This window comes from Pangasianodon hypophthalmus, chromosome 16, assembly GCF_027358585.1.
Source record: "Pangasianodon hypophthalmus isolate fPanHyp1 chromosome 16, fPanHyp1.pri, whole genome shotgun sequence".
NCBI lineage: Eukaryota > Metazoa > Chordata > Actinopteri > Siluriformes > Pangasiidae > Pangasianodon > Pangasianodon hypophthalmus.
Genome location: NC_069725.1, coordinates 18550934 through 18576757, shown reverse-complemented (window position 1 = coordinate 18576757; position 25824 = coordinate 18550934). Strand labels below are relative to the sequence as shown.

At 38.4% G+C, this 25824-nt stretch overlaps 2 protein-coding genes across 2 annotated transcripts in view; both read left to right on the top strand.

Moving 5' to 3' along the window:
• LOC113530281 (formin-H) overlaps positions 1-7293 on the top strand; it is a 36852-nt gene extending 29559 nt beyond the window's left edge. The window contains exons 13-17 of the mRNA XM_026920120.3: positions 2582-2711; positions 2805-2837; positions 3270-3367; positions 4502-4585; positions 5884-7293. Coding sequence (XP_026775921.1) covers positions 2582-2711; positions 2805-2837; positions 3270-3367; positions 4502-4585; positions 5884-5988 — 450 coding nt within the window. The 3' untranslated portion in view covers positions 5989-7293. The remainder of the gene's footprint in view (positions 1-2581; positions 2712-2804; positions 2838-3269; positions 3368-4501; positions 4586-5883) is intronic.
• A 5863-nt stretch (positions 7294-13156) lies between these two features.
• Positions 13157-22756, top strand: cbln4 (cerebellin 4 precursor). Its single transcript, XM_026920121.3, has 3 exons — positions 13157-14044; positions 20495-20611; positions 21932-22756. The coding sequence occupies exons 1-3, from the start codon at positions 13775-13777 to the stop codon at positions 22127-22129; spliced, it is 585 nt and encodes a 194-aa protein (XP_026775922.1). The 5' UTR covers positions 13157-13774; the 3' UTR covers positions 22130-22756.
• The last annotated feature ends 3068 nt before the right edge of the window (positions 22757-25824 follow it).

Genomic DNA, 25824 nt, shown 5'->3' with positions numbered 1-25824 from the left:
AGGTGCAAAGGCTAATAAGACTTCTCATTGGAATATAAGCCTGCTATTTCTATCCAGCTCTTTCACCTCTGCCTTTCATTTTTTTTTTCTCTCTCTCTCTCTCATTCTCGCTCTTATCCTGTGTAATCTCTCTGTTGTTCTGTCACCCTCTCTGGTGGCATTTTCACCCACCTATTTTTATGCAAATTGGACCAACACAACAACTTCAAAATAGGATAACAAACGCATCAAATTAACCAATCTATGGTGGCTTGCAATTTCACAAACTATTTAGTTTGCCCTGTCTGTCATCACACATGGCCGTATTCAACAGCCATGCTTTTGTTTATATAATATACATAAGTTGATCCCTTTTGAGAAAATTCCTTTAATTCACATAATTTCCCTGACTTTTGTGGAAATATGCTGCTGCAAAACATTTGGTAGGATAATGCCTTCTGTCTCGCGCTTTCTTAATCTCTTCTTTCTCTTTACTTTCTCTCTCAATTTCCATTTCTCCTCTGTCCGTCCTCTCTCACCCCAGTCTGCCCCGTGAGTCACTTGTCCTCGACTCTATCTCCAAAAGCACACGTTTCCTACCCTTTCTCTCATCTCATCTCCCCCTGCAAACAAATCTTGCGAGCTCACAACCATTCAGAGCTCAGAGATCAGATAGGTCAGCCTTCCCTTTTCAGCTCCCGTTATTCCTTTCACTTAAAGGGATAGGATGAGAGAGCGAGCATTTTTTAGGTACCCGGCCTTCATTAGCCTCACGGTCCCTGTGTTGTGCATTTGTTTTGGGATTATTTCAGGCCTGGCTGAGTCGTTAGTGCCAAGGTGGTAATTTGTATCGATTGTTATCGGCCTGCGCGGTGCAGATCTACTCCCTCGGCAGCAAGATTTAAGGGCGCTTGCTCCACATGCGAAAAGACTTCCTTCCTGTGTAATGAGACAGAGGAGTTCATTGCATTTGCTCTGTCCTTGGCCCACAATTCCACCTCTGTTTCTGTTTCTGGAGGAACTGAAAGGCGGTGTCTGCAGGAGCCTCGGAACACACTGGGGCAGCTATCTTTCAATATTAAATTTACTTTTGCTGAATGTTTTATGCTGCCGCCAGACTGCTGTTCCTTCGGGATTGACTGACTTTAAATTGGTAAACAACATAAACTAGAAACAGTTCAGGATTAGCCAAATCTCCATTGCCTTTCAATTAGGAGCCACTCTTGTAGAGACAGCTGCATATACAAGTACATTAATAGGAGTGCTACAAATTAATCTGCAGGAATGTAGGAATTTTCTCTATCTATATTGAGCAAATCTCAGTTTATTTGCAGGGTTGATTGCTTTGTATAAGAGGATGTAAATAAAAGAACAAGAATTCTTTAAGCAATTCAATGAGGTGACATTTTCATTCAGTTAAAGGCATGGTAGTGCAACAGTTGGTGTTGCTATCTCACAGCCCCAGGTAAATATACCACATATTCAGATATGATGACTATGCTGCAATCCATTGTACTCAGAACTCGAAAAAAAAAAACCCAACCTGAAATAAACAAAGTGCAATGCAATGGTCATTCATCTCAGAATTCCCAGTCGGGAGCTCGGCCGACATCCACCTCGCCTGAGTTCTCTGACATAAACAATAGTTGTTGTGACAATATGGCAGGACACACAGTTGACGGTAAACAGATTTCCTTTTGCATCATTTTCAACTTGACAAAATTTGATTTTAGTTAATTTGTAGCTTTTGTGTTGTGAAAAGGTGTTTTAACAGCTTTGTAAGTTTAGATTTATAGCGTAATTTAGTTGATTTCAGCCCAATTTTATTAATGCAATAAGACCATTGTGACAGACAAATTTTATAAGCAAAGATGTACCTTATATGTCATCTCTTGTCATTAATCATGCAAAATAATTAATGTCAATCTTCTTTCTATTTTTATCGAATTCAGAGACTAGCCATACAAATATGACCTGGTTGTGGGCATTCATGTTTTTCCAGCCAGAAGCGCTGGGATGCTTTTAGTTTGGAACTGAGGAAAATCAACTTTCTGAGTTCCAAGTATAATGGATTGCAGCATCAGAACCTACAACAACACACCCTTTGGACACATTCTTACTTTGACCTGTCACAGCACAGGGCCACCAAAGCCCAAGGCCTTCGCTGTGTTTTTGCCTAACAGTAATAACAAATAAGGGAGAGTAGTCATGGTGATCTTTGTATAAGAGTAATTCCCTGGACTCAAAAAAGGAAGCATGATTCACTACAAAGACAGAGAAAAGTTCCAATTTTAGTTGCACTGTGACACTACTATGTGTGTAAGTAACATACTGTAAACTTGCAATAGCGCGTGGGTGTAGAATTTTCAAGTCTCTTTCTGTCTTCGGCCTTGGGTTATTTATGCAAAAATGAAGAAATTTTATCTACATGCATGCTTGAATCCTGTGCCCTTTGTCCTGATAGGAGGATGAAGTGGATGAAGTCTTTTTGTGTGTGAGTCATACGTGTGTCTGTGGTTTGTAGTTTCTCAGGTGAAGGTGCAGGTGCATGAAAGAATTCCTCATCACTCATGGCCTTTTTCTTCCTCTCTTCTCCCCATAGCTCTCGCAATTGCGTGGGAATGAGAAGAAGTTCACCTTGCTGCATGCCCTTGTGGAGCAGATCATGTTGCATGAGCCCCGTTTGGCCACGTTTTTCCAGGAGTTGACGGAATTTGAGACAGTCCCTGGGGGTAGGCTAATCAAAACTGCATCAAAATGGAAGTGGCTTGCGGGTTTTTCTGAATGCTTTTTTGACTGTGTGTTTGTGTGCTTTTTTTCATTAGCATCAATTAAAGGCCTTACAGCTGAGGTGGATGGTAAGTATTACACTATTTAAAGAAAGCCATAATTGATTGAGTGTTTTTGGTTATGAGATGTCAGGCTGTTTGTGGTAGATTGTAGAAACCAACTGATTTCCAAAAATGTACCATATTTTGCATAAGGGTTTACCTGTATTGGTTACAAACCTGTTGCTCTTTATTTGAATGTCACTGAGTAAAAGGCTGAAGGCACAAAATTATTGGAATCGCTGATGATTGATGCGCTGCTGTCAGGTTTAACCAAGAGCAATAGTAACATTCTCTGCAGCGATGGGCTCAGATGGCTTGCTTTATAAGCTCAAAGACTTGACATCCGTGTAAGATCTCCATTGTGCCAATGTGGGCCTTCAGAAAGTGGCCATTTAAAAGAAAGGTTCTGCCTCAGCAAGCATGGAAGATAGATGATCAGTACCTTGTCTCACCTTCTAGTTGTGAAGAATGAGCTACAGAAGGTCATTCAGTACAGGAAAACATACAAGTGGAAAAACTTAGGCACCCAGCACTCCAAATTCTCGAAAGACTTAAAGGTAATTTTGCATTGTCTCTATATAATTAAATGTTCAGGCAAGACATTACAGGTAGAAATGATTTTTGTTCAGGTGAATCATTTCCAGATTGCAGATGTCTGCTGTTAAACTGTAGTAACAAAAATGACAAACTCAGCCGTAATATGTTTTTCACCGCTTATGTCCGCTCACAACCACCAAATTATCTGAAAGATTTTAGCAAATTTTAAGAAGGCTTTCGCTTGCCAAAATATGTGTGAATTTATGCGTCATTATTATATACGTCAATTACTTTTATAAACCTTATACACTACACTTACTAGTCTGGAAATACATGAAATCACATTATATTTTTAAACTCATTTTCTCAAAATCAGGGTTTTTTTGTTCAGAACCAAAAATTTCAGTTTCTAGATGCATTCATGAACCTTTACATGTACATTCATATCCCTATTTAGAAGCTTATTACTGAGGAATTTCTCAGAATGTTGACAATTGTTGGACTTATGAAAAATGGCATAAAATCAGTGCATTATAATAGTGGATGGTATTTTCTTTATTAACAATAAATAAATGACATTGGAACAAACTTTTCTGTAGATCTGTCTCTTGACAGTCATAAAGAGAGAAATAAACATTTTAATTCTAACATCATTCATAGAATAGATTTTTGTGCACATTTATACACACTATAGTTACAAATATATCTATCTATATGTTTAAATTACCGTATTTACCTGTAGTGTCTTGCTTTTGTCTCTGTTATACACTGGATTTTACTCTTATAATATTATAATGAAACTTTCCACTGGTTAGTAAATATAGTAAAGTATCCATTCTGGAGTTTTTCTCATACTTGCCTCTGAAGAGTATAGTCTAAATACACCCAATAATTAACCTTTCCACTGAACTAGATGTCTCATGCAACAGGTGCAAAAAGCAGAACTTTGCCCTTGTGGTGACGCTCCACACTCCTTCATATTGTTCCACAAAAGTTTCACAATCACCAAAATTCATCCACTCCCTGTAAAAGCTTCTTGTGGTGCCAGACACTGGGAAACAAGTGGCAGTAATAACAGTCTTAGAGGTCGATGGCACTCAGTGGATGAGAAAGCATTCCTCTAACTCCCGTTCTTCTTTCATCTCTGACTATAGATGGCCATCGAGAAGTATGAGGCTGATCTCAGCCAGCTGACGAAGAGGTGCACTGAGATGAGGAAACTCTACGCTGACATATTGGTAATCCCTGAGTTATTATTCCAATATCTTGTGTTGTGTTGCCCGGGGAGACGGATGGACCAGAAGTCTGCCGCTTTGTCGAGATCGGCCTTCTCAATTGTTTCTCTGCTTATCTCTACAAGGCGAAGATGGAGAAAAAGGGAGGGGTATAATTCAGACAACCGATTCCTCAAGGTTACTATGCTCACCCCCCCTCCCCCACCCCCCCACCCACGACTTAGTGTTGCCGGCTAACTGCTGCTGTGATTTACACACTATTTGGAGCTGATGGCTTCTAATAATTTATGTTAACCGACAGGACTGTCCATTGCTTTATTAGGGATCTATTCACTGTCCTTTTTCCATCTTATTTTTGACTGAGCTTATGGTTTCAATATATTTATGATTTATGATAATAATTGTAATCTTGTTGTTTTGACTCTAACAATGTAGTGGCTTCATGATTACTTTCAAACGCCAAATCAGTGCCATAGCTGCTACAGGTTTGCTTCTAAGTTTGCTAACAAGATCATAATGTGCGATGTGCCTGTTACATGTTTTAAGCTATTATTCCTTATCATAGCAGTACTAAAACATAACCTGGCAAGATGCTAATCAGATCTTCGCTGCTGCACTACGCTTTCTGCGCTGTGTGCTCCCAGAAAGACAAAGGGAACCTTTTTTCCTCAGTCTATAATGTACATTTTCCCCAACTGTCCCAATTTTCCCCAAGACTATCCATCATCTCTAAAAGTATTATTGGTCTTCTGTGAGAATTTGGGCTTGTGAGAGTGAGACAGTGGTGAGTGGTGAGTCCATAGCTGGGGAAGGGAATTGCTTTAGTTCCACAATTACAGCCCAAAGTTTGGTCCCCCATCACCAATAAAGGGGAAGCAACTCAGGTCGGCCAGTGAGAATAAGAAAGAGGCAGAGTTAGAGAACAAGAAAAGACAAGACAGAGAACTTAGGGGCTGGACTGAGCACAATTAGGGAGTACGAAAGGAGAGAAAGAGACAGAGAGAATGATAGGAGTGTAGTGTAGTGACTCCTGCATTATCAGTGACAGACTACCTTGCCCATGTTCCCCTGGGTGTTCAAATGGCTTACTGTTTCATCATTGTACAGGACTGAACCCTTGGCCTTAGATGAGGCCAGGAATTGCCTGACAGCAAACTCCCAGTGTTGATTTAAGTCTTTGTGTTCCTTTGTACCCAACTTGAGAAATGATTTTGACTGAACACACATAATGACGTCATTGTTTAACTATTACGTAAACGGTCACATTAATATGGTCTACATTTATTCTGTTTTCTCCTCAGGTGAAATTTGGAGAGCCCTTGGATCAGGATTCTCAAGAAGTGTTTGGCTGGGTTTGCCAGTTTATCAACGAATTCAAAAGGGTCCAGGCAGAGTTCACATGTTGAGACTTGCCACCACCGGTGTGTCTGTTGGTGTGTGTGTGTGTGTGTGTGTGTGTGTGTGTGTGTGTGTGTGTGTGTGTGTGAATGAGTGTGTGCTTTTGTGTATGACTAAGAAGCCTGACCTGGCCTCTCAAGCATATCAGAGAAGGCGTGTCGATCCAAAGACCATTTGAATGTCACTCTAAACTGAAGAGCAAGGTTTTCGGTGAGCATCCTAATCCAAGGGTTTAGTGAAGGATTTGCTGGATCTATCGTCGATCCGGTGTTTACTTTGATTAAAAGTCTTGGGCAGATTTACTGAAAGCTGAAAGCAGCTCTCTCATTCCAGTCCATAACAAAGAGCACTGCTGGATGCACTGCTAGCTCAGGAGAAACTGCTCGGTTGGAAGCTGATATAGATCAGCTGTTACTTTTTTGGAGAGCTCTTTCAATGGAAGTTACTGGGCTGGAGATGACTAACGGGGGCTGCCAAGCTACCAGCGGGCAAACAGCTGCCCAAGAAGGAGGGAGGGCAGCAGTGGCCAGAGCCAGCTGAACCCCATACACACGTTTCTCCAGACACTCCAACATGAAAACTTCACTGGACTGCTATTGTTCCTCCCCTTCATTTAAATTAGCTTTGCAGATAAGCCATGCTTTAGATTGATTTTTTCTCTGTGACTTGAGGGAGCACGGGGCTCTATGTGTCTTACATTTTAAGCAGCTGTCAAGAGGCAGACAGATGTGTCCTTGATTTTAAAAAGCTAAATATTTTGGGATAATGGAAGTCTAGGCAGCTCATTGCCCACATGTGCCACACAGGAGTATTTCAAATAAATCGATTGCCATTGAAAACATAAGCACTGCAGCATACATGGGAACAGGTCAGAGATAATAAAAAAGATGTGTTTGGTAAATCAAAGTGAGAAAGGAAACCTAGAAAAGTTTGATTTTAGGCAATGTGCACAGTACAGTGAAACAATAAAACTGAACTGATTAAATTGATATAATGTTTTTATTGCATATGTCTCTGGGATGTCAGCAGGCCCTGGAGGAGTTTTATAATACTCAAATCATCATCTCTGTCTGGCAGACAAAAATCCCTCCTTTCTGCACTGTAGATGTGCAAGCTGTAATGTCACAATAACACGGCAGAAAGTGAAACTTGAAATGATCCAATAAGCAATGGAATTTTGGGCAATTTAACTAGGGTGTATCTGAACCCAGACTCTGAGAACAGAGGAGAGGATATGGAGAAAAGGTTAGCACTACTTGTCTTGTCCGTAGACACCTCAAAAAAACCAAGAAACATAATACAGACATATTTGATTATTTGATTCATACACATTGACACAACATATATATATATATATATATATATATATATATATATATATATATATATATATATATATACACACAAATGGGTTTAAGTGCATCAATGCCAGTCAATGCCAGTTTGTATTATGTTCACACCTTTTTTTGAGTCTATTAGGGACTGCGTAAATATTTTCAGACTAACAATGTACATTTGTCTGCTTTCTAGTCGACTAGTTGACTCATGCATTCACTAGTCGTGTCATTGAGGGCGGTGGAAAAAAATATTGAGGCAGACAGTAAGGAAATGCAGGCAGACAGCAAAGAAAAGCAGTGAAATACACTTTGTTAGTCTGAAACTAGTTCAGACTAGATGAAGCCAATTCTGCATTGAACTGCGCATTATCTAAGACTAGGTTTCTTTTGCTCTAATGTAACATTATCACTTTCATATTACTTTTTATGAAGTGTAAAGTTGTTTTTTAAAAGATCCCACTCTCACCTGCTCCTAAAGGAATTCCTCTTGCACTTATATTTGTTGTCCTTTAAAGCTAAATAAAATTTGAATAAAATCCTTGCACTGTGGTGTAATGAAATCTGTCATGAAAGAATGCATGAACAAACAGCTCTATCCAAGAAAGGCTGGTTATTGATCTATATGGAGGGCTCTGTTGCTGGACATGAGCTTCCATGCTGTGCGCTCTCAGTTCCAGAATCAACAGTTTCATCTGAGCCACCAGGTTTAGGAATTGGTACGTCCTTAAACAGTGTAATATGATATACAGATTTATTAGTTTGCACTTTCGTTGTTAATGGTAACAAAAGCACTGAGGTCGATTGTGTGTGGCTGCTTAGTAAATTAAAATTTGACACTTTTCTGCTGTTGTTTAGCTAATAATAGAGTTTAGCTAATAAAATAACAATATCCTGAAGTTTTTGATTTGGCTATGGAAAAGACGACTAGTCAAATACTTTCATCGAATTACTCACTGACTAGTAAAAATGAATAGAGATGCAACCCTTATTGTCTATTGGGGAAACAACTTTATGCCTAGATTAACAGTGCTAACCTTTTCTCCACGTCCCTAACATCCTCTGATCTCCTAGTCTGAGTTCAGAGCCACCACACATGGCCAGCTTTTCATCAAGCGCACCACGCTATTCGTCTGAGAGGATTACAGATGAGAGATGTTATTTCCTGCTGCTTGAACCATCCCACCTGTCGTACATGGGAGCTTTGAGCATTTGCACTGATGCCTCCTTTCAATCACTGCCTCTTGAAATCTTTCCTTCTGTATTGCTCAGGCATTGCCTTGTTTAGAGAACTGACTGTTAGTTTAAACAACTGACTCCTATTTCTGTTTTGTCAAGAGCAAGATGCTGAAATGTGTGTTTTTAGTGTCTTTTTTCCAGTTACTGAATTCTTTGTACTGTAGGAAGAATTTTATAGAAAAACAACAGTTGAGGCAACATGGTGTTCTGTAATTATTTCGTCATAGAGTGTGAAAGTGTGAAAAGTACAGAGTAAAATCAAGGCTTAAGGCTTTTCAAATTTTTCTGAAGGTTAATTGAAATGAATTTATATTCAGAGGGTATAGACATATATAGTAAGTATAAGAGACAAAGCTAGGCATGTGGTCATACATATTTAAACATGCTTGAAGGAATTAAAGTCCCATCCTATTATTAAGTTGTTCATCTTAGAGCATATTATTCAGTAACCAAAATGAATTATTCAGTACCTACAGTAAAACTAATAAGAAAGGTTTGTAGTTATGAGAGTCAGAACAGGCCCTGGGAGTTTATGGGGATAATAGATTTTTAGTTCAAATAAAAGTTTGTAAGCATTTTCTGCAATGGCTCATTGTGCTTATTCCCAATACACTGCTAGAGAAATGTTCTGAAGTAGTGAGTCGTTTCATTTTACGACATGGGATACACAGCCGATAATTTCCTGTCAGTCTGCAATGCCGTCCTTTTTAAGGGAAACTGTCAATCTCTGGCTGGGAGCCATTTTGCATTTGATCCGTCTTTGTGAAGCCATAAATAACCATTCATATTTGTGGACGAGTGCTACTTGTAATAATCTGTGTGAGCTGGTGAGTGATTGACCATATAGCTCTTACATTAGGTATGTTGCAGTTGATGGCATAAGTCTATATGGCCTTAGGATGAAAAGAAAAAGATGAATAGACATGGTGTATAGAATCATTGTAAATTTAAATGCTTTTTTAATATGTATTTTTTGTTGTGGGCAGCATTGCTTCATTGCCTCATAGACCCGGTCCCAGGTTCAAACCTGAGCTTGGGTTACTGAAGTTGGAGTTTCACAAGTTCCCCCTCTGTCTGTATGAGTTTCCTCCAAGTTCTCTGGTTTTCTCCCACCTCCCAAAAACATGCCAGTAGGTGGACTGGCACCCAGTTGTGAATGTGTGAATGAGGGTGTGAATGTTGCCCTGTGATGGACAGGTGTCCTATTCAGATTGTACTCCCACCTTGTTCCCGGTGTTCCTGGGACTCCGGATCCACCACAGCCCTGACCATGATAATATAGTTGAATGAATACATTTTTTGTTTTCACTTGTTGGAACTTCTAACTGTCTAATTGTCAAATTGTCAACTTCTATGTACGCTCTAATATTTATTCATTTTTTACTAGAATTTATTCTCCTCGGTCAGGAAGACAAGACCCTAGCAGAAATCCATATGTCAAAGTGCAATCCCTTTGACCAACATGGCATTGAAGTATTTAGGCTTTAAAAAAAAAACAGCTGTGCTGTGACCCCATTGTATGCCACTCAGATTAAACAATTTTCCGGGCCACTGAGGTTGACGAAAACATGGCGCCAGTGTGCTGCCAGTACGCGACTGGACCCCAAATCTGAAGTTCTCTCTGAGTCACCCCATCTGCAAAGGGTTAACCACTGACTCCAGTTCACTCACTGCGATGTTGAAGTCGCTAACAATCTGACCAAACTCATTATTAATGACTGTCACAACTGTCAGAGGAGGTGCAGGCTCAAAGTGCTATTCATCATGGTCTTTGGAACGTTATTGTATGTTCAGAGCTATTGAACGGGGAAAGCTTATTTTGTTGATTTTTTTAATCCATGGTGCCATTGTAATGTTTCAGTGTTTGATTTCTGATAATAATAATAATATTAATAAATCCTCAGTTGCCTCGGGTGCAGACAGGATCAAACACTGACTTTTTTTTACCCCCTCTCTTTCCTCTAAAGGAAAGAATTGTTAGATACTCACAAAAGCGAGTAACTGAGATAAATTAGATGCTGGAGGCTTTCAGATGAATTTTAATGTCATTTGCTGTTCCGCAGAGAGACCCCTTCACCTGTGTCTACACACTGAGATGTTCAGAACAAAGGCAGCCACATATACATCGATAAATGCATACACTCCGTATGCTAAACGGACAATACGTTGACCGACTACACTATGCAGTTACTGAAGTGGCTTCATGTTTTTCATGGCCTCCGGGCGTGTTGAGCTCTCCATATCCCACTGAATTATAATCACACTCACAACCGAACCCAAGAGGCTTTCCACCACAAACAGTGTCAATAGGTTGATGCGATGAGGCTGTTTTCCCTAAGAACCCCAAAAAAATGCAGGGCACCGAAGGTTGATTCATTTGTGCTGCTCAAAGTCTTGCTTATCCATTTCAGAGTCACCTAAGAATAGACTTTTTGGCCTAGATTATCCTTTGGGCTTTATCCTGAAGAATGGACTGGCAAGAATCCAATAATCCTTCCTCAATCAAATATTAATTCTTCATTCTGACGCTCCCGCTAGGTGTTGTTTGGTCATTGCCCATTATGAGATGTCCAATAATAGAGAAGCTCACAAACACTTTGCCACTGAAAAACAAACATAATGGAATATTATGTGTGTTGGTATGCTGAAATGTTTACATATTGATCTGTAGTGTTTTCTTTATTTACCTTCTCTGTACCTTTGATGGCAGAGAAGACCTGAGAGATTCAGGACGAATGATTTTTTCATTCATTTTCTTCATTCACCGTTTTATCCTGGTCAGGATCATGATGGACCCCAGGAACACTGCGACAGGTGGGAATCTCAGGGCACCATCACATACATTCACACCTAGCGCTAACCCACCTCCCCGGCACGTTGTTTAAAGATGGGAAGAAACCGGAGACCCCGGAGGAAACCCACGTGGACATAAGGAGACCATGCGAAACTCTGCACCTGAGCTCCGGCTCAAAACAGGGAATCGGGAGCTGTGAAGTGGCAACACTATCATACTGCCTCCAGTCAAATTAGTATTTCTGTTTTGTCACTGATCTAAATGGCAGCATTTCAGATGCAGACAACATTATAAATTAATTACAAGCAATTATCACACAAATTACCTTTTCCATCATAATTTTTCCCATCAATATTTTACAAAGCATACAGCAATAACTTCCTCCCACTCTCATTCCCTGCAATCTGTAGCTCTTTTGTGTTACATTTTAATAGCCTGGTGATATTCACACCTAACCCAAGAATTACCACCTTCATGTTATTTTCCTCTGAGGCAGACTGTTTTACAGAAAGATAGAGAGTGTGAGTGTTGAGTATCCTTCCCTGATTTGTGACGTGCAAGCCTCAAGTGGCTCCACTGTTTATTTGTGCTAACAATTGTCAGTGAAATGGTGAGCGATTTTTTTTGTGGTTACATGCCTTGTTTCAAGGACATAGCAGGCAAGAAGTGAGACATTATAATCTGTTTGAAATGCGTTGGGTTTTCCAAGCACTTTCATGCAGACCCCATATTACCGTCTAACAAATTCCGCTACTCTTCCTGTTTTAATCTCAAGGTTAATTATAGCTTTCTTTTGCAAAGGTCTATGTTGCTGTAAAGAATACTAAAGTGATTCTTTACCATAATGATTTAACAGACATCTCACAAAACACCATCATTATATTGTAGAAAGTAAAGCCTTCATGTAGTTCAGCCTATTTTTTAAAAAATTTTTTTGCCTAAATAAATCTAGCAAATGACAATAGAAAAATAACCTGCATTTTCCCACAATTACCTCAAAGTGAGTTCAGGTAGATTTGTAAAATGGATTTCTGTATGCATGACCATATCAGTACAAGCTGAACAACACTAAAATAAATTAGACATTTTAAAACCTTGATTAAACATCCTGCAGTAGTTCTCTGATGTGTTGTAGGAGTAGCAGACTGCACAAATGCATAACATCCATAATCACATATGTGTATATGAAGAATAATTTCCATACAAAAACAAATAGTTGAAATGTATACTATGTGATGAAAAGAGCATTGTTTTTTTTTCCATGCCTGAAGACCACTGCACTGCAAGGTCCACCACTCAAGGTGACTTAGTGATATAATTTCGATGGCGTTTTGCTGCTCATCCAAAAGCCTTGGATCAGGTTTACTAAGTTCTAATGAATCTCCTGAGATTAAAAAATCAAAGCGATTATATCACACTATGTGAATAGCTGCAGAAAAAAAAATATTTCATATCAAATAGTACCTTCAAGTGTGCATACTTTATATCTTTGGTTGGACCTTGAGCATGTAATGTACCTTTATAATTCATTTAAGGATCATAGTCCTTAAAGAGCACTTTTGCATCTTTGAACCAAAATGCACCTGTTCAGAGGAATCCATTCACCTTGACTTGCTGGACAATTCAAGATCACGAACACACCAAGCAATAGATGAGCTTGATGATGGTGTTAGAATGTCTGGAGAATTCCTGTTAAGTTGAAAAGATCTGTTGATCATTGTGTACCTTCTGATTTTTTTTTTTTTTTGTAAATGAAGAACCTTGCTTCATTTAGCAGAGAGTGACATTTTGTTCATGTCATGACTGGACACATGGATGGGGATTTTTGTGCAGTCATGTTTACTCTACACCGCCTCTGTGTGCTGAGATTTCCCATCATTCACATGGTGCATCACGATGAGCACTAAGGCGTTCTGGATGGAATCCTGTGACCCAAAAGTCGCCATGCATTAACGGTTGCACGCGCAGGAAAAAAAAAAAACCAAACCGTGCAGCAACATGGTAAAAGTGCACAGGTTTTCAGTCAAATTAACTGGCCGGTAATTGCGCGCGCACTGCGGTTAACGCACGCGCTCACGCTCTTTCTCTCTCTCTCTCTCTCTTTCTCTGTGGGAAAAAGAAGCTCGTGTGGAGTGATGACACTCAGCCACAGTGCTGAGGCGCGCGTGCCTCTCTCCTGCACCATATTTCCTCCTCGTGGAGTTTGAAGCATCCTCTCATTAGCAACACAAGAAGGATAGGAAGTATTTTTTTTCCTACAAAAATAAATGAATAAAAATGACTAGAGTTCCAGAATCAACACGCCGCGTTTAGAGGAATCCGGCGGATTTTCCTGTGAAGCGCGCGCGGGAAGTGGCGGGGGAAAAAGCGCAAGGCACGAGCGGAACATTTTCGGAAGTTTGTGGTACCGGGATACTGTTTTGCACGATGGCGCGTAACTCAGCGGCTGTGTGGCTCGGCGTGCTGGCGCTGGTGGCGCTCACAGCGGCGCAGAACGACACGGAGCCCATCGTGCTGGAGGGGAAATGCCTGGTGGTGTGCGACTCGAACCCGGCTACAGACGCCAGAGGCTCTTCCTCTCCGCTCGGGATCTCAGTGCGCGCGGCCAACTCCAAGGTGGCGTTTTCCGCCGTGAGGAGCAACAACCACGAGCCGTCAGAGATGAGCAACAAAACGCGCATCATCTACTTCGACCAAGTAAACAACGTCTGGTTGTTGTTGTTGTTGTTGTTGTTTTTTCAGTTAGAAAAGTTACCCAGAACTATTATTTCATGCATGCATATTTCTTTGCAAAACAGATTGCAACCACCAATACATATATGGAATAATAATTTTACCTAAAAGGATATTTACCTAAATATTAAATATTGGGAACTACTCTATCTCTTTGCAAAAGATCAGCTGGTCAAATAACTACAGCTCTCAGAAATAATGGCACTTCTCCTTGTCTCTGGGGTGGTACCATCAAGAGTAGATCTTTTCTACATTTAGTAAGCTATGCATCTCACAACTGGACCTTAAGGACCTCTGATTTAAAGTACCTTTTGAAGCTTTGCTCTAAAATCTAATTAAAGGAACACTACATGCACATTCCCAGGTATAAGATGCACATTAAAGGTACAAAACACATTAAGGGCACTCATCCCAGTGCCTAGGGAAAAAAAAGTACCTTTATTGTGTGACCCTTATTTCTGAGGGTGCAGGAATTATTCTAAATTGATTAACCATTTAATAATATAAAAAAAAACAACAACAAAAACAAACAAACAAAAAGAAACCACTTAAATGATCGGTTGATTGATAGAACAGCCTAGATAAAGTCAATATTTAAAAAAAAATCATCATTATGCAGGTTTAAAGTCATTGATATTATTAATATATAAGCAAATTATCCATTTTTGTTAATGGATTTGGTTAATGACACACACTCCTTATAAATGTATGTGAGATTATTTATAATTATTATACAGTCAACCAGAGAGCTTTAAGATCATATATTTCATATATTTCTAGGTTGATTTTTTAAAAATTTTGTATTTTTATTGGTCACCTGTTTAAATATCCTATACACATTAAGTATTCTGTAGGTCACCAGTTTAAGTGTAATGTATGGTGCATGGGTGTGTGTGTGTGTGTATATAAAATGTAAATGTAAGAGTTATATCAGAGTCAAGGCCTCTCATGTTTCAAAACCACGTTTCAAATCTGGTATAGACCACTGCTTTTCTCCACCGCTGAATAGAGGCTAGAGAAAAGTGTGGAAAAGCGCACACTCAGTGCACAGTATTGCCCACTGTGATGAAGTGGAGTTGTGCTGCATACAGTCAGTAGACTACATAGATCATTACTGTGCACTCCTACCTGTCTTACTTTCTGTATACCCGCAGCAATGCAAATCAGAGCCTTAATCTTAATTTTTAAGTCATACATCACATTGCAACTTGCATAATTTTATTTAACATTTATGGATCACTGATAAAGCCTTTTTTGGATGGTTACACAATATACTGTTACAACCTTTCCAGTACTAAGCAATACAAGGCTGCAATATGCAAATGAACCCTCCAACCGATCACTATTTTTTTGTGTGCTCAGATGCTCCAGATGAGTGTTTCTGTGGGTGTTTTTGATGATTCATGGCTTTCACATAATCCAGTAGGCATAAATTATTTTAATCGAAATGATGCAATTTGTAACCATGTCAACAGACATTCCCTTTTAATATATTGCAAGGTAATATATCGCAATTGCAACATGTAATCGCAGTGTAGTATTTTGTCAATATTGTTCAGCCTTGTATTTGATTGCATTATCACCTCGTTGCCTTCACTAACCTTCTTGTTTCTCGTCATTCAGTTGTCATTCAGTTCTGACACACGCCAACCAGCCAGGGCAAATGCATCTGATAGAGCTCAGCCTTGGCGTTTGGATTGACTGGACCATTCAGGGCTGACATTACTTATAGATTGATCCATGCTGCCAAAATGAGCTTTTGGTAAAAAAAAACAAAAAAAACCCACCCTGTTAAAATCCCTGTTATTCAAGTATGTAATAAATATTCATTTTTGTTAGATTTGTATCCCAATATATATATATATATATATGTAAATTCTTACTAAATACTTTCATCCATTTGAGGGACTCAGATTTAAGATTTGGCTCAGGCTTTAATAAAGTCTTAATGAAGCGCCCAAGCAGATGGACTACAGCATATATTAACTATTAACAAGGCAGTGTGCTACCTTGCACCAAATTCTGTTCCCTTCCAACCCTCCCTTCTGCTCTTTGTTATCTCTACTTCTGCAAAGACAGTGCTAATAACTGTGCATTTTGATGCAGGACACAAAATAAAACTCGGCTGCTTTTTCTGCTGAGATGTGCTGTGTATAGGCCGCCCTTGAGGACCTATTATTCCTTACTCATTACTTTGGCTGCAGGGGCAGGAGGGGGGAAAGTGATAAAAGGAGGTAGCCTGACCAGCTGCTCTCCACCCCTGTTTTGTGCAAAACCTCAATGCACACAAATCACAAACCAACCAACCAACCAAACACACATTCTGTCTAACCCATGGATAGAGGCCTCTTGGGGCCTTTATGTAACTCTCTGGCGGTGGAGCAAGCCGTGCTGGCCTGCTGTGTATTGTGTGAGAGCTCTGTGGATGCTAGCCACGCTCCCAACGGGATGGATACTGATGCCGGTGGTGCTTAATCATCTCAACACTCATTGGAACGAGCAGCCTGGGTTTGGAAAGGACTATTGGACGCCCATTTGTGAGCTATCTGGAGCTCCTAGATATGTTTATGGCAGGTGATTGTGTCTTATCTGTCCCAGATGGTTATGGGAGAAAAGAGCCAGGTGGATGTTGGGTCAGACCTTGGTTAAAAAAAGACAACAACAAAAAACAGAAAATATGTAGGGTTGTATTGCAATTCTGGTCTATTATACATGTTTTCTCCTTTGTATATTTTTCCAGAAATTCCTAATGCCAATAGTTTTGCATAAAAACTATGCAGCCACTGTTGTTATTTCAGTGTTGCCAACAAATACAGTGCAAAACAACAAGTGTCACATACAAAAGAAGTATAATTATTGTGCAACTTGATATACTGGTGAAATCTTAGATCTGACTGAAATATCACATTATCACAGTATTTTAAATGTCAAATGAATTCACAGTGTTTAATTTGTGCATCTATATATAGAAACAGACATTAAACACTGTATAATTTATCCCATGCTGTATATGGCATACAAATATACAAAAAAGCAATAAATCACGAAAGACTTGTTGTCTTTTGCTTGTAATGGGAGAGCTACAAACTCTCTATTTAACATTCTTTTATCTGGCAGCCTGAGCATCTTTGTAGTCTAATAATGGCACAATAAGCACAATAAAGCAAGTGATCTGAAACCCCAAAGGGTCTGAGACAATAGAGTCAGAGGATTCACAATACCTCCTGTGCTCATACAGCAATATCCTAAGACCACGAGGAACTTAAAGAGGAAGAAAATATGGTACGTCCAATACAATGTTCAAATTGGGACGTTCTTCTTTAAACCTTCTCTTTCCACAATGTTGAAGTAAGAACTCATTTGCAAGGCCATTACACTTTACATTTACATCTATTCATCTGGCAGATGCTTTTATGCAAAGTTCTTACAAATAAAGCAGAATCCAATTCAAGCATAAAGCTCTTAAAGAAGCAGATTGCTATACGAGATACAGTGATACAAGGTTTCCACCAGTTTACCAGATACTAGTAGTAAGTAGTGGTAGGAAGAACATTATACACAAAGGGCCTGATTTACTAGGATCCCACAATAACAAGTACCTTTTTTTTGCATGTGGAACGGGATAAATTGTAAATCTTGCTGGGAGGAAACAACATGTAAATGAAGTTTTTGCATGTGCTGTTTGGTCTTGACAGCCACACAGACCCCCGGAAGAATAAAAAGGAAGCTAAATTAACTAAAGGGGGTGATACGTGTTGAAAAACTGTTCAAAATACAATATGAACACAAAATCAAACAGCCTATTTTCTGTTTATAATGTATATGTGAATGAAAACCTTTTCAGTGTCTATTTCAGTGCTGTTGGCCTCAATGTACAGTCAGTATCTAAGATGAAACCAGTAAGAAACTTTCTGATCTTTTTGAGATATCGAGGCATAATCTTTATAAACGTTTTTATTAAAATTTAGTGGATGATATAATTTTGTCTTTAACTGGTGTAAGTGGGCTTTGACAAATTTAATACCTTCCCTTTAGCCGTACTACTTTGCTCACATAATCACCATTCTTGCAGGCTGTGAGGCTCATTGAATCATATTGTGGGTGGAAAATTAAGCTATTTCCATAAACACCACCCTGTATTTTTCACTTTTGATAAAAATGCCCCAAATTTTTATATTCCTCAGGGAAAATGGTTTAAGTGGACATTGTTCATTTGAAAGACGCAAGCCTCCATGCACCCTATCGGTAAATCAGTTTACACATTTTTTTTGCAGGTGCTATCAAACTTGCATGTTTTTACACACTCAAACCTTAAATAAAAATTGAAAGTAAAGGTTTGACTACGAGTGATCATTAGTCTGTGATGTTGGACTGCGGGAGCTTGTTTTCTCAGAACTGTTTTACAATTGCAAATTTTGAGGAATTTGCACAAAGTAACACAAAGTAAGGAATGAGTAACCTTAGAGGGAGGATGAATACAGATGAATTTGTATGAAATCCAACAGAATGATTCTTGCTCATTGGAACGCTTATGAATTTTGAAAAGAGATTAGGTTGTGGATACACTGGGTAGCCAGTTTCGTAGTTACACCTACAGTGGGATCCAAAAGTCTGAGACCGCTAAAGTTTTACAAATGTAATACAAAGTGTTTCATTACAAATGATATTATCAGCAAGAACTTGAGTGAAAAATAATATTGTATAGAATACTTACATGAAATTTCTTCATTTTTGGTATGTGTCCCTTTTGCTGTAATGTCATTTTGCACTTGAGCTGGCATGGACTTCACAAATTTGTGTAAAACCTGATGATTCATGTTAGATCAAAAGCATGGGAATGTCATCCGATCATGTTCTTCAGTGGAAGGGATAAATCTCAAGGAATATCTGACCTTTTGTACAAAGGAGTTACAAATGTCACAAATTTGCTTAAATTTAAAGAGTGACCAACAAATCACACAGAATCTTGAATATAAATATTTAAGATTTTGAACATTTCCCTTTCTGTTTTATTTATTTTTTCTTTAAACCTGTTTATTTCTGGTTATAAATGAAAAAAAAGCACAACAGAATTTCAGTGTGGTCTCAGACTTTTGGACCCCACTGGATCTAGTGTCATGATGCATGTTTGGCCAGCATGGATTAGCTTGGGGATGGAATTTACAAGATGCTGGATGTGTTGTACCATGTCGAAATCACGGCATTGCCCTGTCTCTTGCTCTGAACTACCATTTCCACCTCCACCCAAATATTCTTGGTAGCGTTGACCTCTGGAGGCTTTGCAGACCATTGTAGCAGTGAAAACTTCTTGAACTAGTTACAATACAAACCTTGTTTCATGGTGGATTGTTAGGCTGAAAGTGTCCATATGAGCGTGAATAACACTGAGCACAAATTACTGTGTAATTTAAATATTCTCATCAGGAGTCCTAATGTGGACTAGGAAAACATTTACACAGAATCAACATGCCACTACTGGCCTCTACTCCTGACACCAAACAGGATGGGTAGATAGATGTTGGTTGGAACATAGTTTGATCTTTCCCTCAGGCCACTTTTTGATCCTTTTGTGCCCTCCAGAGATTTTTGTTTCTTTGTAGATAACACTGGTACCTGACAACGTCGGCCATTTGAGGCAGAGGCTAATAAATGGATTGTTCTCAGACAATATTCCGCATACTAGTGATGTAGTGATGACCTTGAGTGTGAGGATTTTTCTGTTTGTGGCTCTTCTCCTTTGATCCGTCTGATTCAAATGTTTTTTTTTTTTTTTTTTTACAATTCTTGGTAAACCCTTGAAAGGATCATGTGGGAAGAGGAGTAAGGGTAAATTAAGGGTCGATGCTAGGACCTACAAACCTACAAGTGTTTTCCTAAGGGATTTCCTAAGGTCTTTCATTTTACCCATTCTAAACAGTTGATTAAACAACAACTGATGTTAGAAATGCCTGTTTATCCCCATGCAATGCAGTCATCCAACTTATTGGACCGTAAAATTTGTCTAAAAGTAGGGCTGTATCTAATGAAGTGTCATCTCAGTGTATATGTACTGCTTGCACATTCTGTGTCATTTCTATCCTTTAGTTGGAAACAGTTTTTGCTTTTAGAATTATTTCAAATAAAGAGCATATCCTGGTTAAGTTTATAAAATCCCGGTTTATAATTGACAGAAACAGAGCATGATAGCAAAGAGGAACTCCTGTTGTGCATGAATACGTATTTCAATCAAGATCTTTATTCCCATCTCATGCTAAAATTTTCCAGATTTCAATCTGGAAAGAGCATAAAAGAGAAAATACTTGACTTATACAGTGTGGCCAAAATATTTTTTATAAAAACATTTTTTATATTTCTTTTTTTTTTACTCAATTTCATGCTTTGATGCCTCTGAAATATATTTTTTCCACCCTACAGGTTCTTGTCAACATAGGAAACTATTTCACATTGGACTCTGTATTTCTATCCCCTCGCAAAGGCATCTACAGCTTCAACTTTCATGTTATTAAAGTATATCAGAGCCAAACCATACAGGTGAGAAGGAATATGAACAATGCTCCATGATAGGCTTGTGCGATATAACGATATTATCATCCCTACACCATATTACATAGGAGCTCTGCAAAATATGCTTGTACAAGATATCATTCAAAAAATATGCTAAAAGAGCAGTGTTTTTCTCCACAATAAAAAGAGAGATGAGCTAACTGACATGTGAATCTGGAACGATTTGCTCAGATGTTTTGAACTCTCTAATATTAACAGCCACTTCCTGGAAGCCCCACCCCTCTTCCCCCATCTCATGCGCTCTTGCTTTCTGACATGGTATATGGGGAATATTTTGAGTACTTTAATGTGAAATAAAAATCTATATATGTATGTTTGTCAGAGCTAACATTAGGCAAGTATATATTTAACGTCAGTTAACTATATTTATTAGGGATGTCTTTTGGTTTTCGGTGAAAGAGAAAAATGAATGATGATTTTGACCTAAAAAGAATAAATACACCTGCAGCAAAGTGGCATATCTAGCACTTTACAAATAATGTTAATGGTGATGATGATTAGAAGGTGATTAAATATGCTGGGATTTTTTAGACTTGCACTCTCCTGTGCTCTCCGAGGAGCATCAATGGTCACATGGACATTAGACAAGGGATTCCTAGAAGGATTATATCAAAAAGTGATGTTATGTTCTTTTTTTTATATTTATGGCATTGGAAGACATCCTTATCCAGAGCAACTTACATTTATCTCGTTTATACAACTGCGCTGTTGAGGATTAAGGGCCTTGCTCAAGTGTGCAGTAGTAGCAGGTTGGCTGTGCTGTGAGTCAAACTCACGACCTTCTGAGCAGTACTCTAACATTATAACCACTGAGCTACTACTTTTTAACTGCATAGCTGGAGAATTACATAAAAATCCACCATCCAGCTGAGTTTTTGTGATTGTCGCAGTTCCTGACTGCACAGCTGGAAATATTTTTACACCTACACTGAACCTGAAATGGTGGAAATGCTCGTTTTCCTGTCTTGTTTAGGACTCTGGATAATTAAATTGTTTTGTAAAATGGAAAATCAATCAATATCGCACAAGCCTCCTCCATGGACTTAAAAATATCAGCTTAACTTTTTAGATTATTGTTTGTGGATGATTACAGAACCACTGTAAAAGCATGTGCTTTTCCTTTAAGACATCAGTTCATTTTTACCACATCTTATAAGACAAGTGCAGTATTGATGAAGTTGCTACCTTGTACCTTGTGCTTGATAAAGTCCACTTGCACTTTGTTTGACGCTGATGTTATTGTTCTGTGCATTCCTTTATATGGACTTCTTATCTGCTGTCTTTTAGGTGAACTTGATGTTAAATGGAAAGCCAGTCATCTCTGCCTTTGCAGGTGACAAAGACGTGACACGAGAGGCTGCTACCAATGGCGTTCTCCTCTACCTGGACAAGGAGGACAAGGTTTACCTGAAACTAGAGAAGGGAAATCTAGTGGGTGGGTGGCAGTATTCCACCTTCTCTGGATTCCTTGTATTTCCTCTGTGAAAAACAGGGCGTGACTGCCAGCTTTTCCATGCGCCAACAACATATCATCATTGTTTAACCGATCTGTCAGCGTTAACAGGAAGGGCCTGGACTGGAGGCATTCCTCCAAATGCTCATTCATTCACTGTTTGCCCAAAGTGTGAAAAGGACCTTTGGAGAAATATCGTTGTGGCATGTGTATTCCTGTTTTCACAATGCAAAGACACATATAGGGACCTGCTGCGAGTCTTTGTTGCCTTCATATATTTAACAAATTCAACTGAAGTATTTAGTGTCTTTCAAAGCTGTGGATTTTTCTTACCATACGTCAACTAATAGTCACTTTTCTGATGTCTGTAGGGTCAGTCGGTGTCATTTGTACCTGATCATGCATTAACTGTTTGATATGATAGCACTTCTTTTCTTTGGAGAATTCAGGGGGCACAAAATTTCCTTTTAATGCTTACACATCATAGGGAGCTCTAGAATAAATTAATAATAATGTATACCTAAACTCAATCTAAGCTCAATAAATATGGGGTCAATAAACCTGATTTGAAGATCTCTTTTCCTGCAGAGTGTTAGTCTAAATCTTATACATGTTATTCAGGAATATAAGAATATATAAATAAAACTTTTATCTTTAAATGGGGCAGAAATATCACTTTATTTATTTCAATAATTTATTTATATATTTATATATATATATAAATAATTTATTTATTTATTTACATTTTTTGAAACATGATTTTTTTAATTTGCTGAAAAAAGAAACAAAAAAAGAAGAAACACCAACCTTTATGTGCTTGTGTTACTAATGAACATATACAAATAATTAAAATACAGGGAAAAAAGCTTTATATTAGCCTACAGAAATGATGTTCAGATCATTTTAACCTGAAAGTAAGGAAGAGAAATAAAAATCTTTGTAACTATGAAACCAAAAGCTTACCTCTATATTATATTTACATTTGTGCCCTCAAACCAGCCAGTGGGATCTCCAAGTATGTAAAGGTATTGTATGTCTACTTCCATAAATTTTGTTAATATGGCTAATTATTGAGATAAATATAAGATGTATTGGGTATTTTGAAAATTTTATTTCACAGTTGTTTTGGTATAAAATCAAAAGAGATGGTCTGGATGAAAAAAAGGATATCCATTGCCAAATATTGAACAGAACATATTCCACAGCTGCCAAGATCTTGTTATAAGCAAAAAAAATCAGAATGAAATCGGATCGATTTCAGCGAACATAGGCTAACAAAAGGAACAACGGTTAAGTGTAAGTGCAGACAGTGTATCTACAATATACATAAACTTTTCTCTTGTGAGATATATTGCAAAGATTGAAAAGGGAAAAGGGGATTATGGCATGGATAATGTTTGTACCAGGGGATGATAAAAAGGCGCACTGCAGATCCTGCAAATCAGAAATGCGTGCGCACTACGGTGAACTTGTTTCCCACACAAAGACTGAAAAAAAGATGACAAATGCGCCTTCTTTTTTCCTATGCCTGAACTTTTTGTGCAGTTGTAGAGATGTAGTTGGGCTGAAAATTTTGCTGAGCCTTGGCAACCCTGGAGTTAAGGGTGGTGCTCAACTCTTCAGGAGCAGGCTTGGAGACGCCGTTCCGGATAGAAACTCACTGCCAGAGTCCTGTGTATTTGCAGTGTTCCTGCTATATTTCAGAATTGCATAAATTTTTTTTTTTGCATATTGTATTTCGTGTTCTGCATTGTAAACAATATCTGGTGGTTTGTGGCAATGAAAAGGCGCTAAACTGTTTAGTGAACATCACAAACCATGACAATATACATAATGACGCTTAGAGAATAACAAATCAGTCGAACTAGAGAAATATACAATTCATACCTGGCCTGTTTTAATTTGTAAGCAATGAAGCTGTTATTGTAGGATTATATTATTATATTAATATAATAAAAGAGTCCACTTTTAAGTCAGTGCTCTGGGCTTCATATGGACTGAGATCAGTGGTGCCAGTTTTGGTGAAATGGGATAATTTTATTCTAGCAAACAGAGTATTTGCAGTCACAGAAAAAAAAAAGAAAACAGAAATTCTGCTGTCTGTGATAAATTTTCCAAAAATAATGTTCGGACATTCAACTATGAATGAACTATCAAACAGATGTAAACTGCAGTAAGCACTTCTCAAACACAAACACCTTACAAGTCTGCCTGTGGGCTGCTTCTTAGGTGTACTATCATCTGAATTATAGTAAATTATAGTAAACATTGGATCGTGTATCTTTTCCGTTGAGGTGTCCAATGAAAGACAAAAAAATATACCGTGTACATGTGCATTGTTACTTGGTTCCACTGTAAATTCAATCAGTTAATGCAATACAATTTGACATAACTTTATAGACTTTCGAAGTGCTTTCATTTCAAAATCACTAAATATATTTATTCAGTTAAGGCAACGGTTAACTTCTATGTATAGACATTTGATCATTAAAGCAAAATGTGTTCATTTTGATAATCCCAACGCAACTCTCCAGGATCCAATTAAATCCAATAAATCCATTTGCACAGTAGAGGCCATCTTACCAACATCTTAGCAATAATAGGGATGATAGTTTATTTAAAAAAAAACAATCACAATCACACCGTAATGGAGTTCAGAGCTCACTCTCACATTGCTTTATTAGTTTATAGGAAGCAGATCATGCTTATGCAACCGTTGCTTGATGTGTAATATGCGAATGTCTCTCTGCCTGTGGCTTCCTGTGGTACTGGCATTTGCAATATCTCTAAGTGGTCTGTTTGCCCCAAAAAGTTTTGCATCTGTGCAGTTAAATAAATGCAAAAAGTATTTTTGTCGCTTTACAGCCCCTTTGGTTTAGAAATGAACTTCAACTTAAAAACAATTCAGAGTCAGCAACTGCATGCCATTTAAAGAAACTCTTGGATTAGTTCGGACTTGCACAGCTATTTAAGTAAACGCTCTCTAGATGACACTGCAGATCGTCCCCCAGAATGCTTTCTCAACTTCTTCTGTCCTATTTTCAGTGTGGGAATCTACACATTGGATAGTGATGAGTATTTTATAACTATTTATATCAAATAAGTCAGTCCTTTGCATTTCGTTCTGTGAATACTCTTTAATCATATGCTACTATTGCCTAGAGTTGCAATGTACTTATAAATGTTTTATGGCTAGATGATATTGCTCTTAGATGAACTAATCCTTTGAAATGGAGAGATGGCAATTTTATGTTTTGCCAAGCATCACGAAGTGCTGTTCACTTTGGTTTGACGGTGAAAGCCATACTGAGCACTTCAGTATTGATTTGTGGTCAGCGCAAATGGGTCGTTTAAAGGAATGATGTTGCAGTGTTTGTTGAACTGACAAATGGGAGAATTGTTTAAGGTGGACTTTTAATTCAATCTGACATTAATGGGATATGGATGAAATCTGAATGTTGTAACTAGGGATGCATCGATACCGATACCGGTATTGGGTGTCAATCTGACACCGTGCTCATTTACCGATACCACATCATACTATGTGATGTGAGCCTAGTGTGTTTTATCACACTAATTAAGAGATGACCCAAAATGACAGCGATCTGGATGTATTTCACTGTTAACGATGACAATTAAAGCAAAACTGACTGTATGCTCCGCTCTGTGAAAATATCCAGAGGAGATACTACAGCATCTTCCTTTAATACAAGTAACCCAATAAAGC

Excerpts from the sequence above, each read along its gene's own strand:
- cbln4 (XM_026920121.3), top strand. The coding sequence starts at position 13,775 with ATGGCGCGTAACTCAGCGGCTGTGTGGCTCGGCGTGCTGGCGCTGGTG. Across the intron at positions 14,045-20,494 it reads GCATCATCTACTTCGACCAA|GTTCTTGTCAACATAGGAAA; the intron begins GTAAACAACGTC and ends TCCACCCTACAG. Across the intron at positions 20,612-21,931 it reads ATCAGAGCCAAACCATACAG|GTGAACTTGATGTTAAATGG; the intron begins GTGAGAAGGAAT and ends GCTGTCTTTTAG.